A 27441-nucleotide genomic window follows, 5' to 3' on the forward strand; every position below is an offset into this window, starting at 1 on the left:
ATTTTGACGATCTAACGTGTCAGTTGCGCAGAATCTGGCACTACGTCGCTCAGGGGGACATCCCACAACTTTGTCTATCAATGCCAAGCCGAATAACCGTTTGCATAAGGGCCGGTGGTAGTGATTGCTCAATTTGTGAGGTTCTTTGTCTTGAATGAATCATCTAATTTTTCTGAAACTGTAATCATTTGTTTGTCCGCACATGTACATCACATCTACCGATTTCCCTCCCCTAGGGGTAATTCTTCCGTAGAACTTTTTTTTTTTTTTTTAGCTTATGTGAGCCTGGGCACTGCCCACAGCGTTCCGGGCGACAACGCCTCCTCAGCTGCTAGAAATCGCGATTGCTTCCACGTGATGTGTGATATTGCTCGGTACCGTCACACACTAAAACACACATTGCCTATTGTACGTCTCGGTACCAGAGGTAGTAGCGCATCATAATAGTATCCCCGCGCCCATGACAGCGTATTTCCATCATTCTGATGTCCTGATAGAAGCACTTAACTTGTTTCTCAATGATATCACACAAATTATCAAGAAATGAATGGAGATGGCAGTTCAGAACTCATTCTTGAAACTCGTCATACAAACGTTTTGCATTTCTTGGCGAGAACAGAAATATAACATAGCTCTTTTTTCAACTTAATAACTTCCTTGAACAATACCAAAGCCCCCACTCCCGCAGACATTTTTGATTCCAAGTTGGAATCTGACATCTTTTTTCGAACGTCAGGTCCAGAAAACACACCACCTTTCAATTTCGCTCGTGATGGGTGAAAGACGTTCTTGCAGAGATGTCTGAAACATTCTCAATATCATTGGACTAGCAAATCTAAAGAACTTCTTTTCGTGTTTCAACAATTTTCTGAGACCTTCAGCACAAACCTTATACGCCGCCAACGACTTATCCTGATTACTAACTTTATTTCCATGTGCACTTTCTTTCTTTCCCTCGGGTCATTCTTGGTCACAAACTCACCACAAATCTAGGAATATTGAAAACAACGTTTATCTCTGAAATTAGTAACAATGTAATATTTTAAAATATTGGGTGATAATTGTGTATTAGGATTCAGCATACTGAAAACTACAAGAATAAGGCACCTCCATCAAAAAATATTTGGATAGTATTAGTGGTCCATAAATAAAATTTCTTTATACAACAAAAAATTCAAGATATTTTTTTCAATTCCTTATACAAGGTGTGAGCAATTTCGAAGTTTATCATGCTTCAGCCCCCAAAAATCAGCTTTTTAAGATGTGAGATTGAGCTACATACTCGTATGTGCTCACAAACGTGGTTGTAATGGTCGTGCGTAAGAGAACTTTCCTTGAAAAACGCAGAAAATGAAAATTATAGAATCCTATGAGCATTAACCCCAAGAATAGTGTTATGATACGTTTTTTCTTATTTATTGCCATTATTTTCCGACGTTTAAGCATTAAAAAAAGGCATTGCCTAATCGGGGTAAATCGTCACATTATTCAGGAAAATGACTTATCCTGCCCCGCGCCCCTCCAGATAGCCGAGCGCGTTAAAGCCGCGCATCCCGGATACCTGGAGACGAACCAACCACGGATCGAAGCCACCTCGCGCATTAACGAGGGCTGGTGGGCTAAGCACCGTAGCTGTGTTTTTAGGCAGTTTTTCACATTCAAGAGCTGCTACCCACGTCCTACCCCAGATACACGTTTTGCAAACATTTAGAAAACGTTATAATGCTTTAACATGTGATTTACTGTAGACACAGAGAGATGCGGTGCGTGAATTCCGTTCCCGAGGGACAGGAGGTGGCGTCAGAAACGGCATCGAGCCACCAACGTAATAATGCCGACCCTGTAGAGAAACAGAATAAAGCATTGAAGAAGAAGAAGATCCAAGAAAACGATTTCCTTTAATATAGTAGAGTTATTTTACAGCTGCTACTTTACACGTTGAAGTGCCGGGTTGTTATAATTAATGTGCAGCTACTCACCGACGTCCACCGTGGGCTGTAGTTATGGTATGGCAGCGAAACTTGTAAGATATTCTAACGCGTTAATTCGGAACCGAACTACACTGGAATAAGCTAGTTCCAATTTTGGCCACCAGGTGCAAACCTGGCACTGTGACTGCAAAAAAGATGTACAGAAATGTTTTCATTTATACTGGATTAGGAATGTGATACGGGCAGCAAAGGTCATACAAGTGAGAAAGGCATAATGTTGATTTTATCATTAACCGCCGCTTACATAGTTTGTTACTTATGAGCGCCAGAGACGTCGAGAGATGCTATACAGCGCCAGATTTGCGTCTGGTGGCCAACATTGGAACTAATTTTTTTCCAGTGTAAATCGGTTCCGCATTAACGCATTAGCATATCTTACAAGTTTCGCAGCCCACACTGCTCCTCCGTGAGTAGCTACACTTTCATTACACCAACCGATAGTTGTGAATGATAGCTTTGTTGTGTTTTGTTTGCAGACTAAACGTAACGAGTGACTCAACAACCAGAACTTCAGTTGGAAAAGGCTTATTACGGTGGTGTTGTTTGTGTGCCTGCAGTGGCGAACGGGCGGCGGCCGCTCCCATGACCGACTGCAACTGGAGTTCCGGGCTACGCGCTGGTCGCTGGTTGTGCCCGCTGTGGCCGCCATGCGCCAAGTGGGGCTGGCCCTCTGGGAGCTCCTCCAGGAGCTCGACTCCCACTTTCTGGAGGAGTACGCCGTCCAGCGACGAGTCGGACGCCAAGGTAGCGCCAGCAACAGATCCGGCAATGCTCCACTCACTACGCGATCAGGCGTACAGTCTAAATTTTCGTAAAAAATGTCTATAGGACTTTCAGCTATTAGCTGTTTATTCCAGTCAAAGTCAGTTTCGTTATAGCTGTATTTTATTTAATTTTGATGTTATTTCCCATGTGTGACAATCACTTTCAAGACAACATTGTCTCATCTAACAGGTATCTGAAGATGAGACAATGTAGTCTTGAAATGAATTTTACATTGTTATTGTTGTTGTTCTTCCCGTCAGCCCAAACACTGCTTTCAGGCAGCTCTCCACGCCACTCTATCCTGTGCAAGCCTCTTCATCTCTGGATAACTGAAACTCATCATTCTCGCCTTAGACGGGTGAATTGTGACCGACCGACTGCAATCTCATCCTTAGCCGAAGACGTTATTTGGATGCGGTAAGGAGGGGTAATGATGAAGAAGAGGCTGAACTTTAAGAGGTTCGTCAGGACGAATTAATGAATGAAGAAGTAGGATACGGAAGTACTAAGGATTGAAGAGATACGCTTGATATTTTCTGCGGCTATAGATACTGCGATGGTGAATACCTCATTAGGCAGTTCAGTTGAAGAAGAATAGACATATCTAAAAAAAGGCAATCACGGAAGTTAGAAGGAAAAACATAGGTACAAGGAAGGTACCTGCGAAGAAACCACGTGTAACACAGGAAATGGTCGAAAGAAGGAAGTAAAAAAAAAAATGTTCAGGGAAATTCAGGAATACAGAACAAGTCGCTTAGGAACAAGATGAACAAGAAGTTCGGGGAGTCTGAGACAATATGTCCCCAGGAAAAAATGTGAAGAAATCAAAAAAGAAATGATTCTCGGGAGGACTTACTCGGAATACAGAAAAGTCAAAACAGCTCATGATGAAATTAAAAGCAAGTGTGGTAACATTAAGAGTGCAAAAGGAATTCCACTGTTAATTGCACAGGAGAGAGTGGATAGGTGAAAAGATTATATTGTGGCCTTTGTAAGCAGAAGGAGTTGTCTGATAGCGTGATAGAAGAAGAAACAGAAATTGGCAGATAAGGTATCGAGTATTATAATTTAAAAGAGTGTTAAACGATTTATGATCAGATAAGGCAGAACGGATGGATAACATTCCGTCTGAATTTCTAAAATCATTAAAGGCGCTGCAGTCTGGAACCGCAAGACTGCTACGGTCGCAGGTTCGAATCCTGCCTCGGGCATAGTTGTTTGTGATGTCCTTAGGTTAGTTAGGTTTAACTAGTTCTAAGTTCTAGGGGACTAATGACCACAGCAGTTGAGTCCCATAGTGCTCAGAGCCATTTTTTTTCTAAAATCATTGGATGAAGTGGCAATAAAACGATTATTCACGTTGGTGTGTAGAATGCATGAGTCTGGCAACATGCCCTCTGACTTTCTGAAAAATATCACCCACACAACTCCGAAGACTGCAAGAGCTGACAATAATTATCGCACAGTCAGCTTAACAGCTCATGCATCCAAGTTGTTGACAAGAATAATATACAGAGGAATGGAAAAAAGATTGAGGATCTGTTAGATGACGATCAATTTGGGAAAGGTAAAGGCACCACAGAGGCAGTTCTGACGTAGTGGTTGGTAATGGAAGCGAGACAAGAAAAAATCAAGACAGGACTATAGGATTTGTAGACCTTGAAAAAGCGCTTGACAATGTAAAATTGTGCAAATTATTCGAAATTCCGAGAATAATAGGCGTAAGTTGTGGAGAAAGACGGGTAATATGCAATTTGTAGTACAAGAACCAAGAGGAACAATAAGACTGGAAGACAAAGGACGAATTGCTTGGATTAAAAAGGGTGTAAGACTGGGATGTAGTCTTTCCCCCATACTTTTCAATCTACAAATCGGTGAATCAATTACGGAAATAAGAGAAACGTTCAAGAGTGAGATTGAGATTCAAGGTGAAAGGATATTTATGATAAGATTCGCAGATGACGTAGCTATGTTCAGTGAGAGTGAAGAAGAATTACAGCATCTCTTGTATGGAATGAGCACAGAATACGGATTGAGAGCGTAAAACGAAGAAAAACGGAACTAATGAGAAGTAGCAGAAATGAGAACAACAAGAAAGTTAACATCGGAATTGGGGATCACAAAGTAAACGAAGTTAAGAAATTCTGCTACATCGGAAGCAAGATAACCCATGATAGACTGACCAAGGAGGACATAAAAAGCAGACTACCGCAAGCAAAAACTGCATTCTGGCCAAGAGAAGTCCACTTCCATCAAACCAAGGTCTTAGTTGGGGAATAAATTACTGATAATGTACGTTTGGACCACAACATTCTATGGTAATGAAGCATCGACTGTGGGAAAACTGGAACAGAAGTAAATCGAAGCGTCTGAGATGTGGCGCTATAAAAGAATATTGAAAGTTAGGTGGACAGATAAGGTAATAAGGTAGGGAATGAGGACGTTCTCCGCAGAATCTGCGAGGATAAAAATATGAGGAAAACACTGACAAGGAGAAGGGAAAGATTGTAGGACATCTGTTAAGACATAAGGGAGTAATTTCCATGGTACTCGAGGAAGCTGTAGATGCGTAAAAACTATAGAGGAAGACAGAGATTGGAAAACATCCAGCAAATCAGGACGTAGCGTATAAGTGCTATTCTGATATGAACAGGTTGACACAGGAGAGGACTTCTTGGCGGGCCGCATCAAACCCGTCAGAAGATTGATGCCTAAAAAATAAAAATGGATGTGCGTGGGAGTGAGCCTTTGTGGGCTTTGCAGACCTTGGAGCCGCTAGCACTCGGTCACGAAGCTCCTCAATCGGCATCACGAAAAATCACTGGCAGTACCGGGAATTAAACCCGTGTCTTCCGAATGGCAGTCAGCCACGCTTACCGCTCAGCTGCGAAGGAGGACTCTGAGCAACTACTACGATATACATCATTTGAGCCTGTTTATTCCATTCACCCTTTGATATCCCTCTACAATTGTTAACCCCCTCCGCCCCCCCCCCCCCCCCCCCCCCACACACACACACATTTCCTTCCGCAAACAAATTGACGATTTCTTCATGTCTCATAATGTGTCTACTCAGCTGATCCTTTCTTTTAGTCGTGTTGTGCCATAAATTTCTTTCTTCCTTTAGTTCGAAGCAGTACCGCTATAGCTACTCTAGCTACCCATTTAAACTTGAACATTCTTCTGTAGTACCAAACTTCAAAACTTTTATTCTCTTCCTCTCTGAAGTGCTTATCGTTCACGTTCCGCTTCCTCGCAACGCTACACTCCAGACAAATAACTTCAGCAAAGACTTCCTAACATTTGAATTTATATTACAGAATAATTCCTCTTTTTCAGAAATTCTTGTCGTGCAGCATTTTATATCCTCTCTCCTTCGACCATCATCGCTTATGTTTCTCCCCAAATAGCAAAACTCACCTACTACTTTCAGCGTCCCATTTTCTAATCAAGTTCCTTCAGTACCACCTGATTTAATTCGACTGCACTCCGTTAACATTGTTTTACTTTTGTTGATGTCCGTCTTATAAGTTAATGAGATGAATATGAAAAGAAAATAAAAAATACAGCTGTAAGGAAACTAACTTTCACTGGAAAACACTTTAAGTACTTCATAGAAGTGTGATACTCATCTGAAATTATTGTACCTACAGCGTTTTGACCATTTATTTCTCGTGAAACAGACTGAACTTCTCGTTTTTATCCTAGCTGGTGCTACGCGCGAGGTAGCGCATGTGTCAAGACACCTTGTAAGCGTTCGGGAGAAACCTGCTTGAAATCCCGCCTTGTGGCTACCGAGATTTAGGTTCTTCATTTTTTCATAAATCCTCTTTGGTAGGTTTTGCACCTTATGTGACTATCATTTAGAATTTCTTCAAGTAAGATCTACTGTTGTTTAGATCTTCACGGTATGGCAAATACTACAGAAATGTAAGGAATTCGGAACTGATACACATCACGTCCTTATAGACTTCTCTCTATAACAGTATTGACGGAACCAAAATAAAAATTGAGATTCTTAATAAACTGATCGCCTTTACTATGGAAAATACCCAGATTCAAATTAAGATACAGGCTATTTTATCAACTATTGTGACCACAAAGAAAGGAACAAGGCAGGGAAATTCTTGATCTTGAGCTCTGTTTAATATAACCTAAGGAAAGAGATGTGGACATGAATTCATGAGGGACTGTCATGTACAAAGCAGTTCAGATGCTGCAGTATTCAGATGGTATTCATGAAATTGCAACAACGCCAGAAGCAATGAAAGAAGCCATTACAAGTCTTGAAAGAGCTGCTTGAAAGATGTATCTGCACATAAATAAAGGGGAAAACTGTAATATATGTATGTAACTAAGAAAGATTATCGTAATGAAAACTCCCATTCACAGAAGTTCATATACATTTGGTGTAGTTTAATTCACCTTGAATCTGGAATAAACTGTAAGGACAATTCAACGCCCAAATTCATAAACGATTATTGTTGGCCAACAACTGCTGCCATTGTCTCAAAAAACATCTAAGATTCTGTGCAGGAAAACTTAAGTTACGATGTTTAAAGCTTTAGTGAGATGAGTGCTACCGTATGGTGCTGAAAACTGGACACTAACTAATTTCGGTGAAAATCAATTTGGAATATCCGAAAGGAAGATCTTGAAACAAAATTTTGAGTCAGTGAAACAAAATTATATCTGGAGTAGGAGATTCAACAATGTATTACAAACCTATATAATGAACCGGACACTGTCAGTTGAATTTGATCAAAAGGGTGGAATGGGCAGGTCATGGTGTTTAGAGCTAATGACAGAATGCTTAAGAAGATGTAAATGCATTGCCTGAAGGGGCCAAGAGGGTTGGAAGATTGAAGCTAAGGTGGGAGGTAGGTGTCAGAGAGGACATCGGAAAATGGCAAGCCAGAATCGGAGTAGTTCTACACTAAGCAGGAAATAACGGAATAATGTGCTACGAAGGGGATGGCTTACGAAGGGCTGTCGTGCCACTGATGATAATTTTTCGATAAAAACTTCAGACGAATAACGCGGTTGTTCCATATAAAAGGGCACGACCGTTGCTATACTCCATCCTTCTCGATTCTTAGTTTTTGCTCTCTCTGTAATTATCTTTACATCGTCTGGACCTTAAACGCCAAAACGTCTCTCCATTTAGTAATATATCTCTAGTAATCTCGAACTGGATGCGATATTAAACTAAAAATACGTTACCAACTTCTTCACTTATTTTCTGTCTCCTTAACTATAGCTTCATCTACAAAATTAGTCTCCGATTCACACTAAGTATTTGGCAGAGGGTTCGTAGAACTACTTTCACAGTATTCTTCTACCTTTCCAATCTCGAAGAGCACATGTTAAAAACGAACACCTAAATTTTTCCGCGCGAGGTCTGATTTCTCTTATTTTGTCACGACTGTCATTTCTCTCTATGTAGATGAAAGTCTACAAAATACTGTGGCGTTTAGAGGAGAAAGCTAATTATTATAATTTCGTGAAAAATCTCCCTTTTAACAACTACCACCTCAGCTGGATCATCATATCGATGACATTCCAGATGGCCCCCTTTGAAGCTTTTCGATGTCGTCCATCAATCGTATCTAGTAAGGATCCCATTCAAGAGGACAGACAAGTGTCGTGTAGGCAGTCTCGCTAGTAGAATTTTGCAACCGCTAAGTGTTCTGCAGTCTTTGATTCACCTTCCCCAAAACATTTTCTTTCAAAGACTCGCTTCCGAATGTACTCTACTCGCAGTGTAAAGTAACTACTTCTTCAAATCATTCAGTATTTGGATTAATAATTGTTTTGTCCTCCTCAGCTTCCTCATCTTATGCAATCTTGCATTACAGATAGACTATTTTTGTTTGTCTTTTGCATTACAGATACGATGTTTTGCATTCTCTGGTGTTTCTTTTCAGTTGTGACGCTTAGATTTCACAAAAAAATGGTTCAAATGGCTCTGAGCACTATGGGACTTAACATCTGCGGTCATCAGTCCCCTAGAACTTAGAACTACTTAAACCTGACTAACCTAAGGACATCACACACATCCATGCCCGAGGCAGGATTCGAACCTGCGACCGTAGCAGTCGCGCGGTTCCGGACTGAGCGCCTAGAACCGCTAGACCACCGCGGCCGGCTTAGATTTCACAAAAATAAAGCTATGACCACCCAAAAAATTTGTCTGAACACTGCGGTGCGTTGCTGATTACGAGCCTTTCAGAGTCGTATGCAGTATTATCTGGTATGGGAACAGGTCAGCGCAGACTGTTGGAAGGAGATCTAGAGTTTGTAGTGGAAGTTCAGTCATGGCACAGATTAATAAATTTCCCGCATGGGACAAACTTGAATTATATGATCCCCAGCACCTGCTTTAGCTGTGCTTTGTGACATCTTCTGGTGTCCCTTTGAACACGCTCGTACCATTCTACTGTACCAACGTGGGCCGTGATTCACGAGTTTATGCGACCTTTTCTCCTGCTTTCAGCGTCCACCCACTTATGCTAACTACAGTCTTTTATGACGGCCAGTGAGTACAGGCAGCGTGTTTTGCGATGACTAGCGTGTCCTGTGACTAGGTGGTGATTATTGGTAGTACGATCGCTTCAGGTGAGAGGCGACGTTATAATTCAGAATGAAACGTTATCAACGATAAGATTCGGCGATGACAGGACTATTATCAGTGAAGGTGAGGGAGGATTGACGGACCTGTGTAATGGAACCAACAGTCTAATGAACACATACTGTGGATTGTAGGAAAATTGAAGTAAGACTAAAGGAATAAAGAGTATCAGGAATGAGATTAATTATAAATTTAGTACCAGAACTGGGGATCACGAAGTAGACGAACTTATTCTGCTGTCTTGGTTGCAAAATAACACATGTTACACGAAGTAAGAAGGCAACAAAAAGACTAGGAGAGGAAAAGAGAGCATACCTGTCAAAAAGAAGTCTACTAATGTCCAATATCAGCGTTAAATTGAAAAAAACATTAACGTGGTTGTATGTTCTGAGCACACCATTTTGCATTTTATAAAAGTGCATCAAGGATTATGGGCAAACCGGAGCCGAGGAGAATCGAAATTTTTGCTACAGAAGGATGTTGAAAATTAAGCGATTCGATAAGAAAGAAGTGAGGACGTTCTCCGCAGAATCAACGAGGAGAGGAACATGTGGAATAAATTGTCAAAAAGAGGAGCAAGGGTGACGGGACATGTGTTAAAACATCAAGAAATAACTTCCATGGTAGTTCAGAGAGTTGGGAGAATAAAAACTACAGTCGTTTAATGAACAAAGTAAGAGCATATGGACTATCAGACCAATTGTGTGATTCGATTGAGGAGTTCCTAGATAACAGAACCCAGCATGTCATTCTCAATGGAGAGAAGTCTTCAGAAGTAAGAGTGATTTCAGGTGTGCCGCAGGGGAGTGTCATAGGACCGTTGCTATTCACAATATACATAAATGACCTGGTGGATGACATCGGAAGTTCACTGAGGCTTTTTGCAGATGATGCTGTGGTGTATCGAGAGGTTTTAACAATGGAAAATTGTACTGAAATGCAGGAGGATCTGCAGCGAATTGACGCATGGTGCAGGGAATGGCAATTGAATCTCAATGTAGACAAGTGTAATGTGCTGCGAATACATAGAAAGATAGATCCATTATCATTTAGCTACAAAACAGCAGGTCAGCAACTGGAAGCAGTTAATTCCATAAATTATCTGGGAGTACGCATTAGGAGTGATTTAAAATGGAATGATCATATAAAGTTGATCGTCGGTAAAGCAGATGCCAGACTGAGATTCATTGGAGGAATCCTAAGGAAACGCAATCCGAAAACAAAGGAAGTAGGTTACAGTACGCTTGTTCGCCCACTGCTTGAATACTGCTCAGTAGTGTGGGATCCGTACCAGACAGGGTTGATAGAAGAGATAGAGAAGATCCAACGGAGAGCAGCGCGCTTTGTTACAAGATCATTTAGTAATCGCGAAAGCGATACGGAGATGATAGATAAACTCCAGTGGAAGACTCTGCAGGAGAGACGCTCAGTAGCTCGGTACGGGCTGTTGTTAAAGTTTCGAGAACACCTTCACCGAGGAGTCAAGCAGTATATTGCTCCCTCCTACGCATATCTCGCGAAGAGACCGTGAGGATAAAATCAGATTAGAGCCCACACAGAAGCGTACCGACAATCCTTCTTTCCACAACCAATACGAGACTGGAATAGAAGGGAGAACCGATAGAGGTACTCAGGGTACCCTCCGCTCAAAAAAATGGTTCAAATGGCTCTGAGCACTATGGGACTTACCATCTACGGTCATCAGTCCCCTACAACTTAGAACTACTTAAACCTAACTAAACTAAGGACATCACACAAGACCCAATCATCACGAGGCAGAGAAAATCCCTGACCCCGCCGGGAATCGAACCCGGGAACGCTACCGCACGACCACGAGCTGCGGACGGTACCCTCCGCCACACACCGTCAGGTGGCTTGCGGAGTATGGATGTGGATGTAGATGTAGACGTAGATGTAGAAGACTGAAATATATCCAACAATGAGGATAGTGGGAACAAGTGCTACACTGAGATGAAGAGGTTGGTATAGGAGAGGAATTCATGGCGAGCCGCATCAAACCAATCAAAAAGCGATGACTCAAAATGAAATGCTGTTTCCCGGTTGATATCGTCCAGCACTGAATAGGCGACTGACCTGCAGGGTGTTCACCATCCTCCTCGCTATTACAGTCTCCGATAATCTGCTTTCCCATCATTACCACTACGTAGTTGCCCGAGGAGTTTCAAGCAGCAATGAGTATCCTCGAACAGAGGTACTTACGGAAAATCCTTGACACGGTGGCACGTGTCAGGTCCATTATCTACCCAGTCCCGAAGACGGAGTGTCCAATTCATCGGTCACGTAGGAACTTCCCTCGAACAAATGGGTCGATATCGCTGTTCTGGCCTCGACTCTGACTCGGAAAGCCACTGAAAGTTCTCTCGCCATCCCAGTCACGTGATCAAGTTATTTATTCGCTTTATCATTAGGTCCAGCTAACTGTAATTCAGTTTCTTACATGTGTAATTGACCGTAGATGAAAACGTGTCTGAAGTGCACCCCTCCAGCAAAAGCACACTGTTTGCCACTAAAATCTGCAACACCATGAATGCAGCTTGTAACAAACGTCAAATAGGCGTGAAGCATGGAGTGCGGCCCACTAATTTCATGGATATGCAAATGAGTAACGTTCCAGCGCAAGCACACAAACTACGTAGGCGTAACACCACCTGCTTTTGTATACGTGAAAGATTACGCAGCTAGTTTCTCTTTCGGAAATCGCATTTGAATGTTGTTTGTTTGAGAGGTGATAGTGTTATGACTCATATACGAAGGAGAAGTGTATAACAGTACGTCACAGAATTTGGCAGCGACTCTATCGTGGCTTTCGAGATTGTGGTTCATCATTCCGTAATACTACTGCCCGAGTGGGTCGTGACCCCACGATTGTCGTGTGAATATGGAATCTATGGGTTCAAGAGGAACACACTCAACGCCATTCAACGGCCCCCGCGACTAGCGCTGCAGAGGACATACATATTGTTTGCGCGGCCAGGTACGATCGCACAGCCACGTAACATACGCTGAATCAGGGAATGGGCTTGGTTAAACTAAGGCACTGTCTGCAGCATCATAAACTGTCAGCAAGGCGACTATTCTTTCAGCTTTCGTAGACTGGGAAGTAGACAGTGTTGTGCCCAACGATGATACCGGGCACATGAGAGGCACTACGTCTTTTTTCCAAACGAGTTCCGCTTCTGCGAACAGAAAAACAATGGAAGCGTCCGAATTTAGAGGCTCCAAGGAGGCTGAACGCTGCCAAATTGCATTCCTCGTCATCATTCGGTCCAGCACCACTGGATAAAGCGTGTAGCTGATAAATTGGACAGCAGCGATTGTGTTTACGACGTTTTAAGGCCTCTGGCTATGCCGTATCTTTGAAGTCTCCTTGGCATTTTCTTTCAACGAGATAACCCAAGACCGCATGTTCACGTTTCTCCTACTTCAATACGAAGGATGTGTGACTGTTACTCTGGTCAACACCTTCCCCATACTGGCTCGCCACCTTTCGCTAGCAACTACGATTGATGAACTACGCCGCAGAGTTGAAACAGCAAGTAATGACATACCCAGATCGCAGCTTTTACACTCCTAAATCAAATGCAAATACTGTAGTCTTCCGCTATACGGTATACGCACATCAACAAAATTTTTATATTTGCTGTAGTTCCTAGTGTTGCAGTTTTTATGGTCAGCAGAGTATTTCAACTGTTAGTATTCATAAACCATAGAGATAGTCAAAACAGTATACCAATCACACATGTTTGTACGGAAACGCTCCTCGGGTTGGCTGTTTTTCCGCTAGTTTTTCGCTGAAAACCCAGGCACTACTAAATTCATGTGAAAGAAAGAGAAAACCTGCTGTTGCATTGCAACGCGTCTTTTGTTTGTAGCACTTGGTGCTCGTCCTAATTTCGCCTCGAGTATAATGACGCTTCGCACTCGTCGCTTGCGTTCGATAAGAGAGCTAGCTCTAAAGGTGTTGCTTTCAGTTTGAAACATAAATGGGGCATGCCTTATAAACAGCCTACTCTACGATAAAGGAAGTATGAGTACTTTGCTACAAAAACGTCCGATGGTATCGTTCTAGGAAATATTAAGGAGAAGGAAACGAACATCACAGCAGGTAATTATAGGTGTCACATTATATCTCGCACGCTTACCACCGGAATGGTTGTCATACAACAATGAAGTTACAACCTTACGTGAAGAAAGGAAAACATGTATACAGCACCATTAATAATAGCCATATTGCATCTTCTGTATCTACATCTACGAACTAACTCTGCAAACAACTGTGTGTCGTGTATAGTAAATGCTTCTTTCTCACTGTAACACGTATTAGAATTTTTTCCTGTGCCATTCACGTATAGAGCGCGAAACGAATGCTGTCTATATAGCCAGCTAAGTGTTCTTATCACTTGTGTCTTATTTCAACTACTGCCAGTTTAAACGTTTCCGTGTCTCGATATTAACTATATATAGTAAAAATTTTATGATTTCTGTGTTGAATCTCCTCTGTCATTATGTTTCGAAACGTTTTGCTTGCATAGAGTTCCTCGATGGATTTAATTAACTTCCATATATTTGTCTACACAGCTGTAATTATTTAATGCAAATACCGCTGTGTTTGAAGAATCCGAGCAAACTTTTTATCGTAGACGAGAGCGCTACACTCCCATCTGGTGAGTAAAGCAGACTTTCAAAATGCTTTCTTTCAAACATGTGGAGCATTGCCTCGTACTGTTTACAGCATTAGTATGTTGGTTGAATGTGTGTCCATTGCCAGAAACATCTGACTAAAAAAATTAGCTTACTCTGAAACTATCAAGTTTCCCAATACGAGTGTTAGAACTTTGGAAAATACGTAAGAGATGAATGTAAACCTTTTATTTTTAAAAACGTAATATCGATTGTTACACAAGTACAGTATTATGTGCATGCGGAAGCTGTTTTGATTGCTTTGTGACGTAGTACAGATCCTACTTAAGCATCAAAACAATTACTTTACTTTCAAATGCTCAGAGGGTGCTTTGTTAGTTCTAGTAATAATGTAATAAGACTTCATCGCACATGCAAAATCATTTTTTATTCCATATAATCTTTTAGAGAGCTGCTCCTCGTGAAGTTAAGCATAGGCCTGTACCAATATTTTTTTTTAAATTACTGCTCAGCGAAGTAAGAGATTGCAATTTACAACGAAGAATGTAGCATCGTACACATATACTCGTAGTTACCGTCTTCCTCATTCTGATCTCGTAAGGTTCAGAGATTATATTCACCAGAAATCATCAGAATAAGACGACCCTATTCAGTAGATACACGTGATGTTTTGTAATGTAATACTACGAGTAAAAGTAGGGCTCTTGTCAATACCACCTTAAGGGTTGCAAATGAAAGAAAGTATAACTTTTAATAGTTGATACTAACTTTGAAGTTATGTACGGAATATTCGCTGCCGTTTTACTCGAGATTGTGCTATCGAAAGTGTAAGGTATTTGCAATAACTGAAGAACTTTAAAACTTGAACTAAGTTCCTTGTATATCACAATCAGATTTCTTGGCAGACACTGCTGCTCTTTCCTTGTCCGTCCAAAACAGTTTCACGGCATTGATGCTCTAAAACTGCCTGAAATTACACTAATGCTCTATGGTAGTCAAACAACTGGCACAGCCATGGAATTCGCATCTCCAATTCACTTTGGCTAATTCAGATAAAACTAATAACCTGAAAATAAATGTTATACTTTAACACATGGCAATTCGTGAGAAAATGAAGACATAACAGTAGAAGCCGTGTCAGGAAGAGAGAGTAAAGGTGCAGATTGCTACTTTATGTGCTTAATTGTCAATTTTTAACGTCGTTTCTTACCACTGACGAGATACTCGTAGGATATCCCTTTGGCAACATATGTGACATTTACTTACAACTGGATGAAGACTCTGTAAATGTCTCAAAACCAGCAGTACAGCATTCTAATGTAACGTATCCTGAATGTTGTATCAGTCGTTGTGGTCGCTTTGGTAAGCCTCAGCTGGGATCATTGTCTGTGAAAGTGTTTAAAGACTGAACCCCACAGGCAAGAGGCTGTGTCAAATATGTGAGCGCCCCAATCTGCAAGACCAAGAGACAAGTGGTCAGATTAAACAGGGCGTAAGGCAAAGATGCGTTCTGCCTTATTGTTCAACCTGAATACCGAAAAACAATGACGAAAATAACACAGCGCTTCAAGAATGAAGTAATAAGATAACGAATAAGAAAGCTCTCTGCAGAATCGACGAGGAAAGGAATTGTGGAAAACACTGAAAAGAAAAAGGACAGGATGATGGGACGTATGTTACTATCAGTTAACAACTCTCGTGGTGATAGTGATAAAATTCTTTCGAGCTTCCAGCCGCGTCAAGTGGTTTAAAATCCTCTGCTTCCGGTCAATACACCTCAGCCATTGTCGAGCGGTAACTGTCTTTTGGTTGTTGTTACCGTCCTTATATGCCTTCTTCGACGTCATTAGTGCTCGCTGCATCGCCATATGAGGTAAAGTTTTCCTTAGGTGTCCGCAGCGCCTGCTTCAGCCGTCCGATGGCCGGGTCCTAAGCCGTGCTTAGATCCAGGCTACCGTCTTTATTGAGGGAGTTGTCATAAATTTTTATAACGGTTGCTTTTTTAAAAAAAAAAAACTGTTCGAGAAAATATTAGTCATTGTAATGACAGATGTCTTGTCAAACGCAGCATGCTGTGCTACAGCTGATTTCTCAGGGTAACGAAGGCGAAAGCATCTCTCATGTTCTACACACCGCTGTGCAATAGTACCCACAGTCTGTCCGACATAAAACTGTCCAGATCCACACGATATTTTATATATACTTCTGGCGTCCTGAAGCCTACATCGTCTGTCACAGACCTCATTAGTTGTCGAGATTTTTTTTTCATGGTATAAGAGTGAGGTACTGAAAAAAATTATAGAGGACTAAAGAGATTGGAATATGTCCCACAAATAATTGAAAGTGTTGAGTGTAAGTGTGACTTTCAGATGAAGAGGTTGGCACAGGAGGGAAGGCGTAGCGGACCGCGCCAGACCAGTCTGAGGACCAAGAAAAAAGTGTTGGCTGAAACTTACCGAAGAGTGTTCCCTGCCATGTATGTCCTTTTCTTCCTTCGGTAGCGTGAAAGATCTTAAAAATTCCTTTCTTTTGTGGCTGAACAACTGTTCCTTGTCTGCAAGTATCTCACGCTTTGGGCAGTTAAGAAATTGTGGCAATGGAAGTTCTAACACTCCTGCTGGGAAACCTGTTGTACACTGTATGCTGTTGAGTTATTAATAGTTGTATATGTTGCACATCGCATGGGGCTCTGCCATGGATCCACAATGGCGTGTACCGAATGGTTGCAGCAAATATTTTCTACGGGATTCACGTGACTCACATTGTGTGTGCAGCAGGTAGCGGCACGGAGCGAAGCTCGTGCTCCACCTGCTCAGGGAAGTGCCTCCCCCCACCCCCACCCCCCTACTCACCTTCTAATGTTACTGAGGCGCCGCCATACAGGAGACGCACAGAAAGCAGTAGACTTGTGCGCCGGTGTTCCTCCAAGCGCCTCCCTGCAGCCTGCGAGACACCGCCGCGGCCCGCCCCGCCAATGTGTTACTTCGTTACCTGTCGCGGCAGCGGAGTCGCGGGCACAACAGACGACGTCGGGCTGAGTTTGCACGAGCACGCCGAGACGGTGACGCGCGTACGTTCAGGTCGCTGCTGCCGCTGCAAATGAAGCCGCCGGCAAAAATAAAAAAAAGAACAGGGGAACCCTCACTCGCTGCTGCTGCTGCCGCCGCCGCCGCCTTTGATTTTCTGTGGAGGCAAATTTAATTTGTTGCGCCAGCTTCCCGCCCTAAGCGTTCCATTTCCCATCCCGTACGCTTTCCACTTTGCGATCGGCGCGCCGTCCCTTCTGATTTTATGTATATTTTCCCTCCCCCTCCGTAACACCCCTCATGTGCCACTCCGGCGTGCGCGTCTACCCTATAAGCCTTCACGGGTGGTGTTAAACCTGCAGCGGTGCTACAGATGTCTCCCGCAAAAGTAGGGGTGCATCCAGAAGTGAAGACACACGAAAAAATTAAGAATTGCTATAGAGGTTGTTATCTTATTCACAGTTGAGGTGTGTTGCTTTAGGTCTTTCATATAGACTTCTTGTAGAAATGGTTCCCGGGTGTGTCGTGGAATGTCGTTTTGAAATCTCTAGCCTCTTACATAGAATATAACAGCAACCAGCCACTATTAAAAATACTATTTATTTACACTACTGGCCATTAAAATTGCTACACCAACAAGAAATGCAGATGATAAACGCTATTCATTGGACAAGTATATTACACTAGAGCTGACATGTGATTACATTTTCACGCAGTTTTGGTGCATAGATCCTGAGAAATCAGTACCCAGAACAACCACCTCTGGCCGTAATAATGGCCTTGATACGCCTGGGCATTGAGTCAAACAGAGCTTGGATGGCGTGCACAGGTGCAGCTGCCCATGCAGCTTCAACACAGTTCATCAAGAGTAGTGACTGGCGTATTGTGACGAGCCAGTTGCTCGGCCACCATTGACCAGATGTTTTACAATTGGTGAGAGGTCTGGTGAATGTGCTGGCCGGGGCAGCGGTCGAACGTTTTCTGTATCCACATGCGGTCGTCCATTATCCTGCTGAAATGAAGGGTTTCGCAGGGATCGAATGAAGGTTAGAGCCACGGGTCGTAACACATCTGAAATGTAACGTCCACTGTTCAAAGTGCCGTCAATGCGAACAAGACGTGACCGAGACGTGTAACCAATGGCACTCCATGCCATCACGCCGGGTTATACGCCAGTATGGCGATGACGAATATATGCTTCCAATGCGCGTTCACCGCGATGTCACCAAACATGGATGCGACCATCATGATACTGTAAACATTACCTGGATTCATTCGAAAAAATGACCATTTGCCATTCGTGCACCCAGGTTCATCGTTGAGTACACCATCGCAGGCGCTCCTGTTTGTGATGCAGCGTCAAGGGTAACCGCAGCCATGGTCTCCGAGCTGATAGTCCACTGCTGCTGCAAACGTCGTCGAACTGTTCTTGCAGACGGTTGTTGTCTTGCAAACGTCCCCATCTGTTTACTCAGGGATCGAGACGGGGCTGCACGATCCGTTACAGCCATGCGGATAAGATGCCTGTCATCTCGACTGCAAGTGATACGAGGCCGCTGGAATCCAGCACGACGTTCCGTATTACCCTCCTGAACCTACCGATTCCATATTCTGCTAACAGTCATTGGATCTCGACCAACGAGAGCGGCAATGTCACGATAAGATAAACCGCAATTGCGATAGGCTACAATCTGACCTTTATCAAAGTCGGAAACGTAATGGTACGCATTTCTCCTCCTCACACGAGGCATCACAACAACGTTTCACCAGGCAATGCCGGTCAACTACTGTTGGTGTATGAGAAACCGGTTGGAAACTTTCCTCATGTCAGCTCTTTGTAGGTGTCGCCACCGGCGCCAACCTTGTGTGAATGCTCTGAAAATCTAATCATTTCCATATCACAGCATCTTCTTCCTGTCGGTTAAATTTCGCGTCTGTAGCACTTCATCTTCGTGGTGTAGCAATTTTAATGGCCAGTAGTGTATTTAAATAGCGCCGTTACCAGTATCGAACCACAGGTTCATCTTCAGACGGCTAGTTCACGTTAAGATAAAATTTTACATTAGCTTTCGCTTTTTGTTTCCCAACTGATTAAATTTCCTTGTGATGGTGGTGGTTCCGACGAAAAATCCGCGCAATTACGTTCCAGTGCAGACTGCTTGTGATCTTGCTTTTTTATGTATACGTATGCACATAATTTAAAGACCACTCACACACTAAGAAGTTTACCACAAGTGGTTAAGTTCTCTCCAGGAAATATTCTACCAGTACTTTTTCTTTGATCACGTCCATTCGAATCCTTTTCTGAAACTGATAGTCAGCCAGTATCCCTCTCGCCATTTTCTTTGCGTGCTCTCCTTTACCATAGACAATGTTAATGTACCGCAGACTGTCTGCAGACGTCCGTTTACAAGTTCGCTGGAAAATCCCTGCTGTTTGGGTAGCTTTCCCAAGGTGCACTCCATCGGAGGTAACTTCAGTGTTTTCAAAGTCAATTCCAATTGGTTGGACACAAAACATTCAATCCTTGAATCACAACTTCTCTATGAACACAGTATCGTCAGTGATCCAGAAGTGACTATAAAACTGGTTATCGAATTTGACAGCAGAGCAGTGGTTCATACAGGAGAAGATCCCGCTTCCAGTCCTGTTCCGATGGTTTCATTCTACCACAAAAGATTACTTCACAGTGTAGGCTATTGCGGAGTGAAAGTTCCATACTGAATAGAGTAAGCTGCTCACTAATCGATACGTAACGTTGTATCTAGTCTATGGGTTGGATATTACTGGCAGAAAAAATTTCATTAAATGAGAGCACTGTTGTGTGCCAAAAAATTTCATTTGTTAGCTTGAGTCTATAAAAGGACTTGTTACCAAGAACTAGACAAGCGAGAAACTGCAGCTTAATGTAGATAGCACACTAAATTCTTCACCTACAATGATGCCCGTTGAAGCTATTGATGTGCATTTGCGTTTTTCAGATTCATTTTCAGGTGCATCCGAGTTGATGTTTTTGAGAAACAATCCTCATTTACATACAGTAATTACAATACGTATGCATAATAATGCCAATGTTAGTCTCATTTACATCTGTTAATGTGATTTATGCATAAACGGAGATTTTATTATGGGTTCCAGTAACATAAAATGTATTTAAGTCACTTAGAGCCATGTTGATAGTACTAGGCGATCAAACAGCGCTGAGGAAAGAAATTCCCGGAGAACTACGACCAAGAACCGCAGTCCAGCCAGTTCTAATAAAATGCCGAAATTTTCGAAGCAGTCATTAAATGGAGGCGAAATTATTCCTTGGAAACAAACTCCAGTTGTCGGGGAGCAATTGCGAGGCATTGACATTGACACCGGCCATCCTGTCGAATACAACACTGAGACTCTTGCACTTACTTCCGGTGATATTACTATTAAGGAAACAGTTGAGCTTAAATTAGCTAGAGATCTTATGAGCAGAGATGGAAGTTTTCGCTTAAACTCTATTTGCAATCCTGCTCCATCCCTGGTCGGGGTAGCAGCTGGAGTAAATGTTACCTCATCCGTTAGTAATTCATACTTATTATCGATAATTTCTGACATTGGTCATCCTTTTCTATGTGGTGGCGCTGGAGTTTATGATGTTTGTGTGTGTGTATGCTGTCTTTCGGCCTTTGCCCTGCATACCGAAGTTTTAGATTTCATTCCACATCGCTCTCTCTCACTACATTTGTGGCTTGAAAATGGCAGGGAGTGCACCTTGCGAGATATCGGTGGTTGTCGAAGACGTCAATCATCGGTCGAGTTCCTGTAAGTTCTTTGAACATTGTATGTGACGGGAGAAATTCGAATTTCACAATAACTTATGTGTATTTTACGGCTGCAGTGCACCGTCTCACTTTGTCAGAATCCCCCACCACCCATCACCATCAATCGCCTTGAGTACCAGTAAATATATCTGTTCTCCAATTTGATGTCGTTTCGTGGTATTTCCCTTTGATGTTAAAGGATATGACAGGTTCCGAGAGCTGATATACGATATCAGTTGTTTCTCTTGTTTATAAGTATTTCTCACTTTTATCACACATAAGACGAGCTTCTCTTCGGTATAGCCACTGAGAGAGTTGTCACAGTTATTAAGACACTGCACTCGCGTTCGAAAAAGCGGCTGTCAATTGACGTTTAGCCATACACATTCAGGATACCCTTGGATTCTCTATACAATGGACTCGCACTCGGGAGGACGAAAGTTCAAATTCCCGCACGACCATTCAGATTCAGCTTTCCCGCACTTTCCCTAAAACAGTTAAGGTAATTTCTGGCGTGGTTCGTTAGCAAAAGACCGTCCGAGTCCCTTCCTCCAGCCTCTCCCAATAAGAATTTGTGTTTTGAGTCTAATGATGCAGTCGGCTTCCTTCCTAGGTCGCCTTGACCAAACACCTTCGGAGCTGATTTCTTTCCTCATTCCATCTTACTGATCTCTTCGTCGACGAGACATTAAATCCGAGCCTCTCTTCCTTCAGTAAACCTTACAATCATTTGGCGTACGGCACTTTGCAGCACACAACAGCAAAGTCAACCAACTACCTAAGAGGGCTCCTGACACTATTGTACAGGGTGTATCGTGATTAACAGGCACGGCTGAAAGTATACCAAAATAGAAGCGAAAACGTTGAGGAAATTTGAGTCCGCAAACGAGACTGGTACGTGCCACCATTGAATTCTGCATGAAGTTATGTCGTATCTTCTACAAATGGATTTAAAATATAATATTTTGGATTAAATTCCCATATTGTTGAGCTCAAGTTTCACCCGTGGCCTACCTTAACGTTCGAGGCAGTGCTGAAAAGTTATGCATCAGAATTTTTTGTTCTGTTCTCATTAAGAGTTGAGGAATTTAAGTCATGCATATTACTCGGTCGACCTTCCCGCTTCACTGACGTAAGTTGTAACTCTAGAGGGCTCCGAATTGTAGCGTGTAACGTCGCAATTTTCCGCGTAACTATGTCAGTGCGTGAGAGACATTCACAAAACTGAAAGGCCGAATTCGAAGAGCTCGTCCACAGATGTAGCACACTTTCCTTCAGCATGACAATGCCACACCACACACCAGCTCTGCGACATCTGCAGCAATTCGACGCCTTGGGTTCCCTGTCGAATATTCTACATACAATCCCAACTTCGCTCACCCGATACAAAAATTAGATAACTTCTTCGAGGATTTCACTTCGACAGTGACACGAAGTGATGGGAGCAGATGTGACGCTGTGCTTCAGTCAACAAAGTCAAACATTGTACAGTGACGGTACCAACGAACTGTTCTCTGGGTGGAAGAAATGTGTTCGTCACCAAGGTGACTATCTTCAGAAAGGAATATGTAGCAATTAAGAATAAATTTTGCTGCATTATAAAGGCTCTAATAGTTTTCATAAAAATATTCGGAGGTATTAATTTTAGCACGCCCTTGTAAAATACAGTTCTACTTCAGCATGTTAAGGTTTGCAATTCATTGGACTCTCGTACTTACCTCTCATTGACGTATTTGGACGCTAAACTGCTCTCGTCAGTGGAGTGAGTTACGAATTCTTTCCAATATCTCGCAAAGTTTGATACGACCGTGGAATGTGCTGCTCCAGTTCTTAAACCGTGTCAACGGGAATGCTGTACACTGCCGACACTATCTCGACAAACAAAACGAGAGGACTGAGGTCAGGTGATCCCAGAGGAGAGGCTACAGGCCCTGCTGACCTATCCACGTTGAGCCTTATTGGCGCTCTAGATGTCATGAGCAAAATGTGTCCGCCCATCATGCATGTACCATATTGCTTAAGGGGAACGTCCTCAAGTAGTCCTGGAAGACCGTGCAACAGAAACCCAAAGTACCCTCATCTATCACATTTTTTGGAAGAATGTGTCGACCAATGCAAAATATCCTATTGCCCAGAACTACACATTCAATGAGATACGAAACTGAAGTGGCGACTCGCGGACTTCATGTAGATTTGAGCTATAAAAAAAGTAAAGTCCTAAGGGATTATTGGGTGAGAGATCCCATGTTCGGAAGCGGGAGTCGGAAAGATTTCCATTCCTCCCTTTTCCACGCGTATATGGAGAGGTGTATCTTATGTGTATTTCTTCACTGTAGATGAGTTTAACGGACTTGGGTTTAGTGTTATGTTTGGGATGTGCGATGATGATGATGATGATGATGATGATGATGATGATGATGACTGAAGGAAGAGGGTGAATCCCGGTGCTGGCACATAGCGTACTGCTCTCCAGTGGCACCCAGTGTGCGCCGTCTTAGCAAGCCCATCTCATGGACAGATTACCATCAACACCGTAATCTGCCCTTACTTCATGAGACTGGTGATTAGGAGCTTTACATCACCAACTCTCCTCCCCTCGTAAGCCAAATATTGGTACCGAAAATTTCATCCACCACAAGGATTCGTACAGCCTTACCTCTGGATCGAGAGCAAGCGCGCAAGCATGCGTTAGCGACATCGGCGACGGACACTACTTCAATCAGTCAGTGGTGGCTCGTAACTACACATTCACAGTATTATGGACCCATGTTCACTAGCTATGTTGTGTTTCTACAGTGGGTAGACGTAAGGGCTTACTTACTACCTCGAAAACATAAATTTATGTTGTTAATTTTTTGGTTAAGTGCAGGTACAAATCCGTAGTCTCGGTACAAATCGTAGTCGTCTCGCTACAGTACCTTATTACGCCACTAGATCAGTCAAAACAAAGAGACTCAGGCTGTTTCTAAAGTGGAGTATCGTGTGCTAATTAGTTTCCGGAAGCAGCGGAATTGTTTCGGCTGTATTAGAATGGACCACACTGCTGAAGAAGTCAGTTGGTTTACCCGGACGCAACTGCAACATTCCCGCTGCTGCAGAATACGAATTTACCGCACGTTACTCCACTTTGGGCTGCACCATTTTTGCCTCTTCAATTGGCGTTTCATGGTCCTGTGGCGCGGGGAGTTCACTATGTACCAGAATTTCACGATCCTGCAAATAAACAAAAAATTTATTATGTAATTTTGTTATTGTCCCGCTGATAATTGAAACAAAATTGTCGAGGCTTTCGAGTCCACTTGGGGTCCTAGACCTACATTTCGTCGCCGAAAGTGGCTCGCACTGTCGAAAGTTCACCCTCCACTGCTGGCGACGGTCTGTTAATCACCAGAAGTGGAGGTTGAACCTCTGACAGTGCCAACTACACGTGCTGACGGAATTAAAATAGGAAAAAAATCGTTCAACAAATGTAAGCCGAAGATCCAGAGCCAAAAGCCAACAAGCAGTACCATAGTTAAAACTCTATGACTAACTGTAAGACTAGTCTGCCCGGTTGGCCGCGCGGTCTAACGCACGGCTTTCCGGGTGGGATAGAGCGCCTGGTTCCCGGCACGAATCCGCCCGGCGGACTTGTGTCGAGGTTCGATGAGCTGGCCAGTCTGTGGATGGTTTTTAGGCGGTTTTCCATCTGCCACGGCGAATGCGGGCTGGTTCACATTATTCCGCCTCAGTTACACTATGTCGGCGATTGCTGCGCAAACAAGTTCTCCACGTACACCACCATTACTCTACCACACAAACATAGGGGTTACACTCGTCTGGTGTGAGACGTTCCCTGGGGGTGTCCACCGGGGGCCGAACCGCACAATAACCCTGGGTTCGGTGTGGGGGCGGTGGAGGGGTGGAGTGCGGTAGTCGTCGTGGGGTTGTGGACCACTGCGGCTGTGGCGGTGACGGAGCCTCTCCGACGTTTCTAGGTCCCCGATTAACATACGATAAATACAATACATACAAACTGTAAGATTAACGTATACTTTGACACGTAAAAGCCTTCGCTGGCAGTGATGATACACCCTGCATAAAACTTTTAAGCTCGTGTCTTGTCAGCCGAGCAACAGCTTCGTTCTGCTGCATCGTTCCGGCGAGTTTCCAACTTATCGTCTTCTGGCCAAGTAGAAAACTAGCGCTAGGGTTACATCGAGGCCAATGAATTATTGGGTGATAAATCGGGAAGATGAAATTCGTTGGAAAGATTCTCCCCTATAAAGTGTTGTTGGGAGATCTTTAAGTTGTGGCGTGTAAGCCGGGTGAGCACGTAAATGGGAGGGTCTGCAGACGGCCCGCCTTGGAGGAGCACCGCGCGCCGCCATGATGTGTGGGCAGGGTCGGCCGGTTAGCGTTGCAGCCGGGGGCCGCGTTTGGCTTGTGCGCAGGACGGGGCCCGTGGCCGAGCCTCATGGGCTCCACTGGTGGATGTGGCGGGGTGTTCCAGAGCTGGTGAAGCGGTCGCTGCTGACCCTGCAGGTGGTGGCGGCCGAGGAGCTCGAGGCGCTGCACCGCCTGCTGCACGTGCCCGAGGAGGTGGCGCTGCGGCTGGCGGACGCCGAGCACCGCCTCTTCTACCAGGTGCCGCCCATCGACTACCTGCGCCAGGTCACGCTCGACCTGGGCTCGAGCAGCGGCAGCCCCAGCAGCGGCGAGCACCAGCAGCAGGCGGGACCGGGACACGGCGCGCAGAGGCCCTCCGTGCGCAGCCTCATCAAGCGCTTCAACGAGGTCAGTGCCTCGCTCTGGTCATCCCTCACCTTCTGCTTACAGAGGAGGTCAACTTTCTGTTCAACTGCCCGCCCTATAGGTAGCACCAACTCCTGTGTCCTTCACCACAGCCTGTGCCCCATCCTTTGTATTTTTTTCCTCTCGGGTGGACCGACAAAGCACCATGTCATTGTTCTCTTCCAGCACTCTTTCATCTGTTCACTGTGTTTTTCCTTCCTGACTCCTGATCACTTCAGACGAGTTCATTTTTTCGCTCTACTACCTTCAAATCCTTACAAATTCAATACTTCTTCTCTAAACACTTCTCTGTTAGATGTTTCTGCACCTTCTGTTCACTGCTCTGCAAAACGTAAGGACAAGATGGAGCCGGCCGCTGTGGCCGAGCGGCTCTAGGCGCTTCAGTCTGGAACCGCGTGTCCGCTACGGTCGCAGGTTCGAATCCTGCCTTGGGCATGGATGTGTGTGATATCCTTAGGTTAGTTAGGTTTAAGTAGTTCTAAGTTCTAGGGGACTGATGACCTCACATGTTAAGTCCCATAGTGCTCAGAGCCATTTGAACCATTTCACAAGATGAACAAAGTAACACAACATATTAACAACACGATGGAAATGAAGGAAAGTGCGGGAGCATCTTGCCAAAGGTATCCTGATCGTCCACAGAAGGTTCGATGCCACATACCGCGAATATAGCGTCAGATGAGGCTGGGTTCTCAACACGAGGGAGTTGAATGGACAGGAAAAGACAAAATATGTCAATCAACGAGCAGTTACGGTGCACAGTTGTGGTGTTCTTCATTACAGAATGACCCAGAGACAACATTTGGACGACTTCACATATGGAAAAATGGTCGGGAAACTGGAAGTAGAACGAAGTGTGCCGAGTGCAGCCCAGGCGTATCGTATTGTTCACAATATTGTTTCACGTGTGTGGGAAGCATTCGGAACTAAAGACACTGCTGCTCGAAGGAGAGTAAGTAGTCGACCATGGTCAGCTACAGAAGCAGATGACAACTATGTTGTACAACAGGCTAGAATGTATCAACGTCAAACAGCGGGTGCAATTGTAACCACATTTAACGGGACTGCAACGCACACAATCTCATGCTCCACTCTGGCTCGGTGACTAAATGGGGGTGGTCTCTTTTCGCGACGATCAGTTTGTTGTGTTCCATTGAGAGCAGCAGGTGGGTGTCACCGTTTGCAGTGGTGCCAAGAGCGGAGGGACTGGACCATCGAGGACTGGTGTCGCGTGCTCTTCCCGGATGAGAGTATATTCATTCTGAGTAGTGACTCTGGATGCACCCTAATATGGCGAGAATTGAGAACACGCAATGCGTCCACGATCATTCTGAAACATGTTCGTTTAGTTGGTCCACGTATAATTGTGTGTGGAGGCATAATGTTGCACTGTCGTACTGTCCTCCAAATCTCTGAACACAGAGCACTCACCAGTCGCCGTTATTGTGAGACTGTACCCTTCCCCGTGAGCGTCTTTTTAGGGGTGCATTCGGCCGTAACTTCATTTCCATGGATGACAGTGTGCGGCCACATAGAACAGTGTAGGTGGAGTCGCTCTTGGAAAGAAATGATACTTGGAGAATGGACTGACCTGCCCATTTCCCCCGGCTTAAGTCCCATCGAGAACGTGTGGGAAGCGTTGGAGAGACGTACTGGAGAACGTCTACATGCTCCAGCGACCGTCCAGCAGGTGACAACGGCGCCAGTGGAGGAATGGAAGGCCCTACCACAAGAAGTCCTTACCAGCCTTGTGGCCAGCATGGGAGCACGTTGCA

At 43.9% G+C, this 27441-nt stretch overlaps 1 protein-coding gene across 1 annotated transcript in view; it reads left to right on the top strand.

Annotated features, from left to right (window-relative positions):
• The window catches only part of LOC126455985 (1-phosphatidylinositol 4,5-bisphosphate phosphodiesterase epsilon-1-like), a 464968-nt gene that overhangs the window by 177344 nt on the left and 260183 nt on the right, over positions 1–27441 (top strand). Inside the window, exons 4-5 of the mRNA XM_050091742.1 lie at positions 2549–2735; positions 25365–25648. Coding sequence (XP_049947699.1) covers positions 2549–2735; positions 25365–25648 — 471 coding nt within the window. The remainder of the gene's footprint in view (positions 1–2548; positions 2736–25364; positions 25649–27441) is intronic.

Source organism: Schistocerca serialis, chromosome 2 (genome assembly GCF_023864345.2).
Source record: "Schistocerca serialis cubense isolate TAMUIC-IGC-003099 chromosome 2, iqSchSeri2.2, whole genome shotgun sequence".
In the NCBI taxonomy this organism is placed as follows: domain Eukaryota; kingdom Metazoa; phylum Arthropoda; class Insecta; order Orthoptera; family Acrididae; genus Schistocerca; species Schistocerca serialis.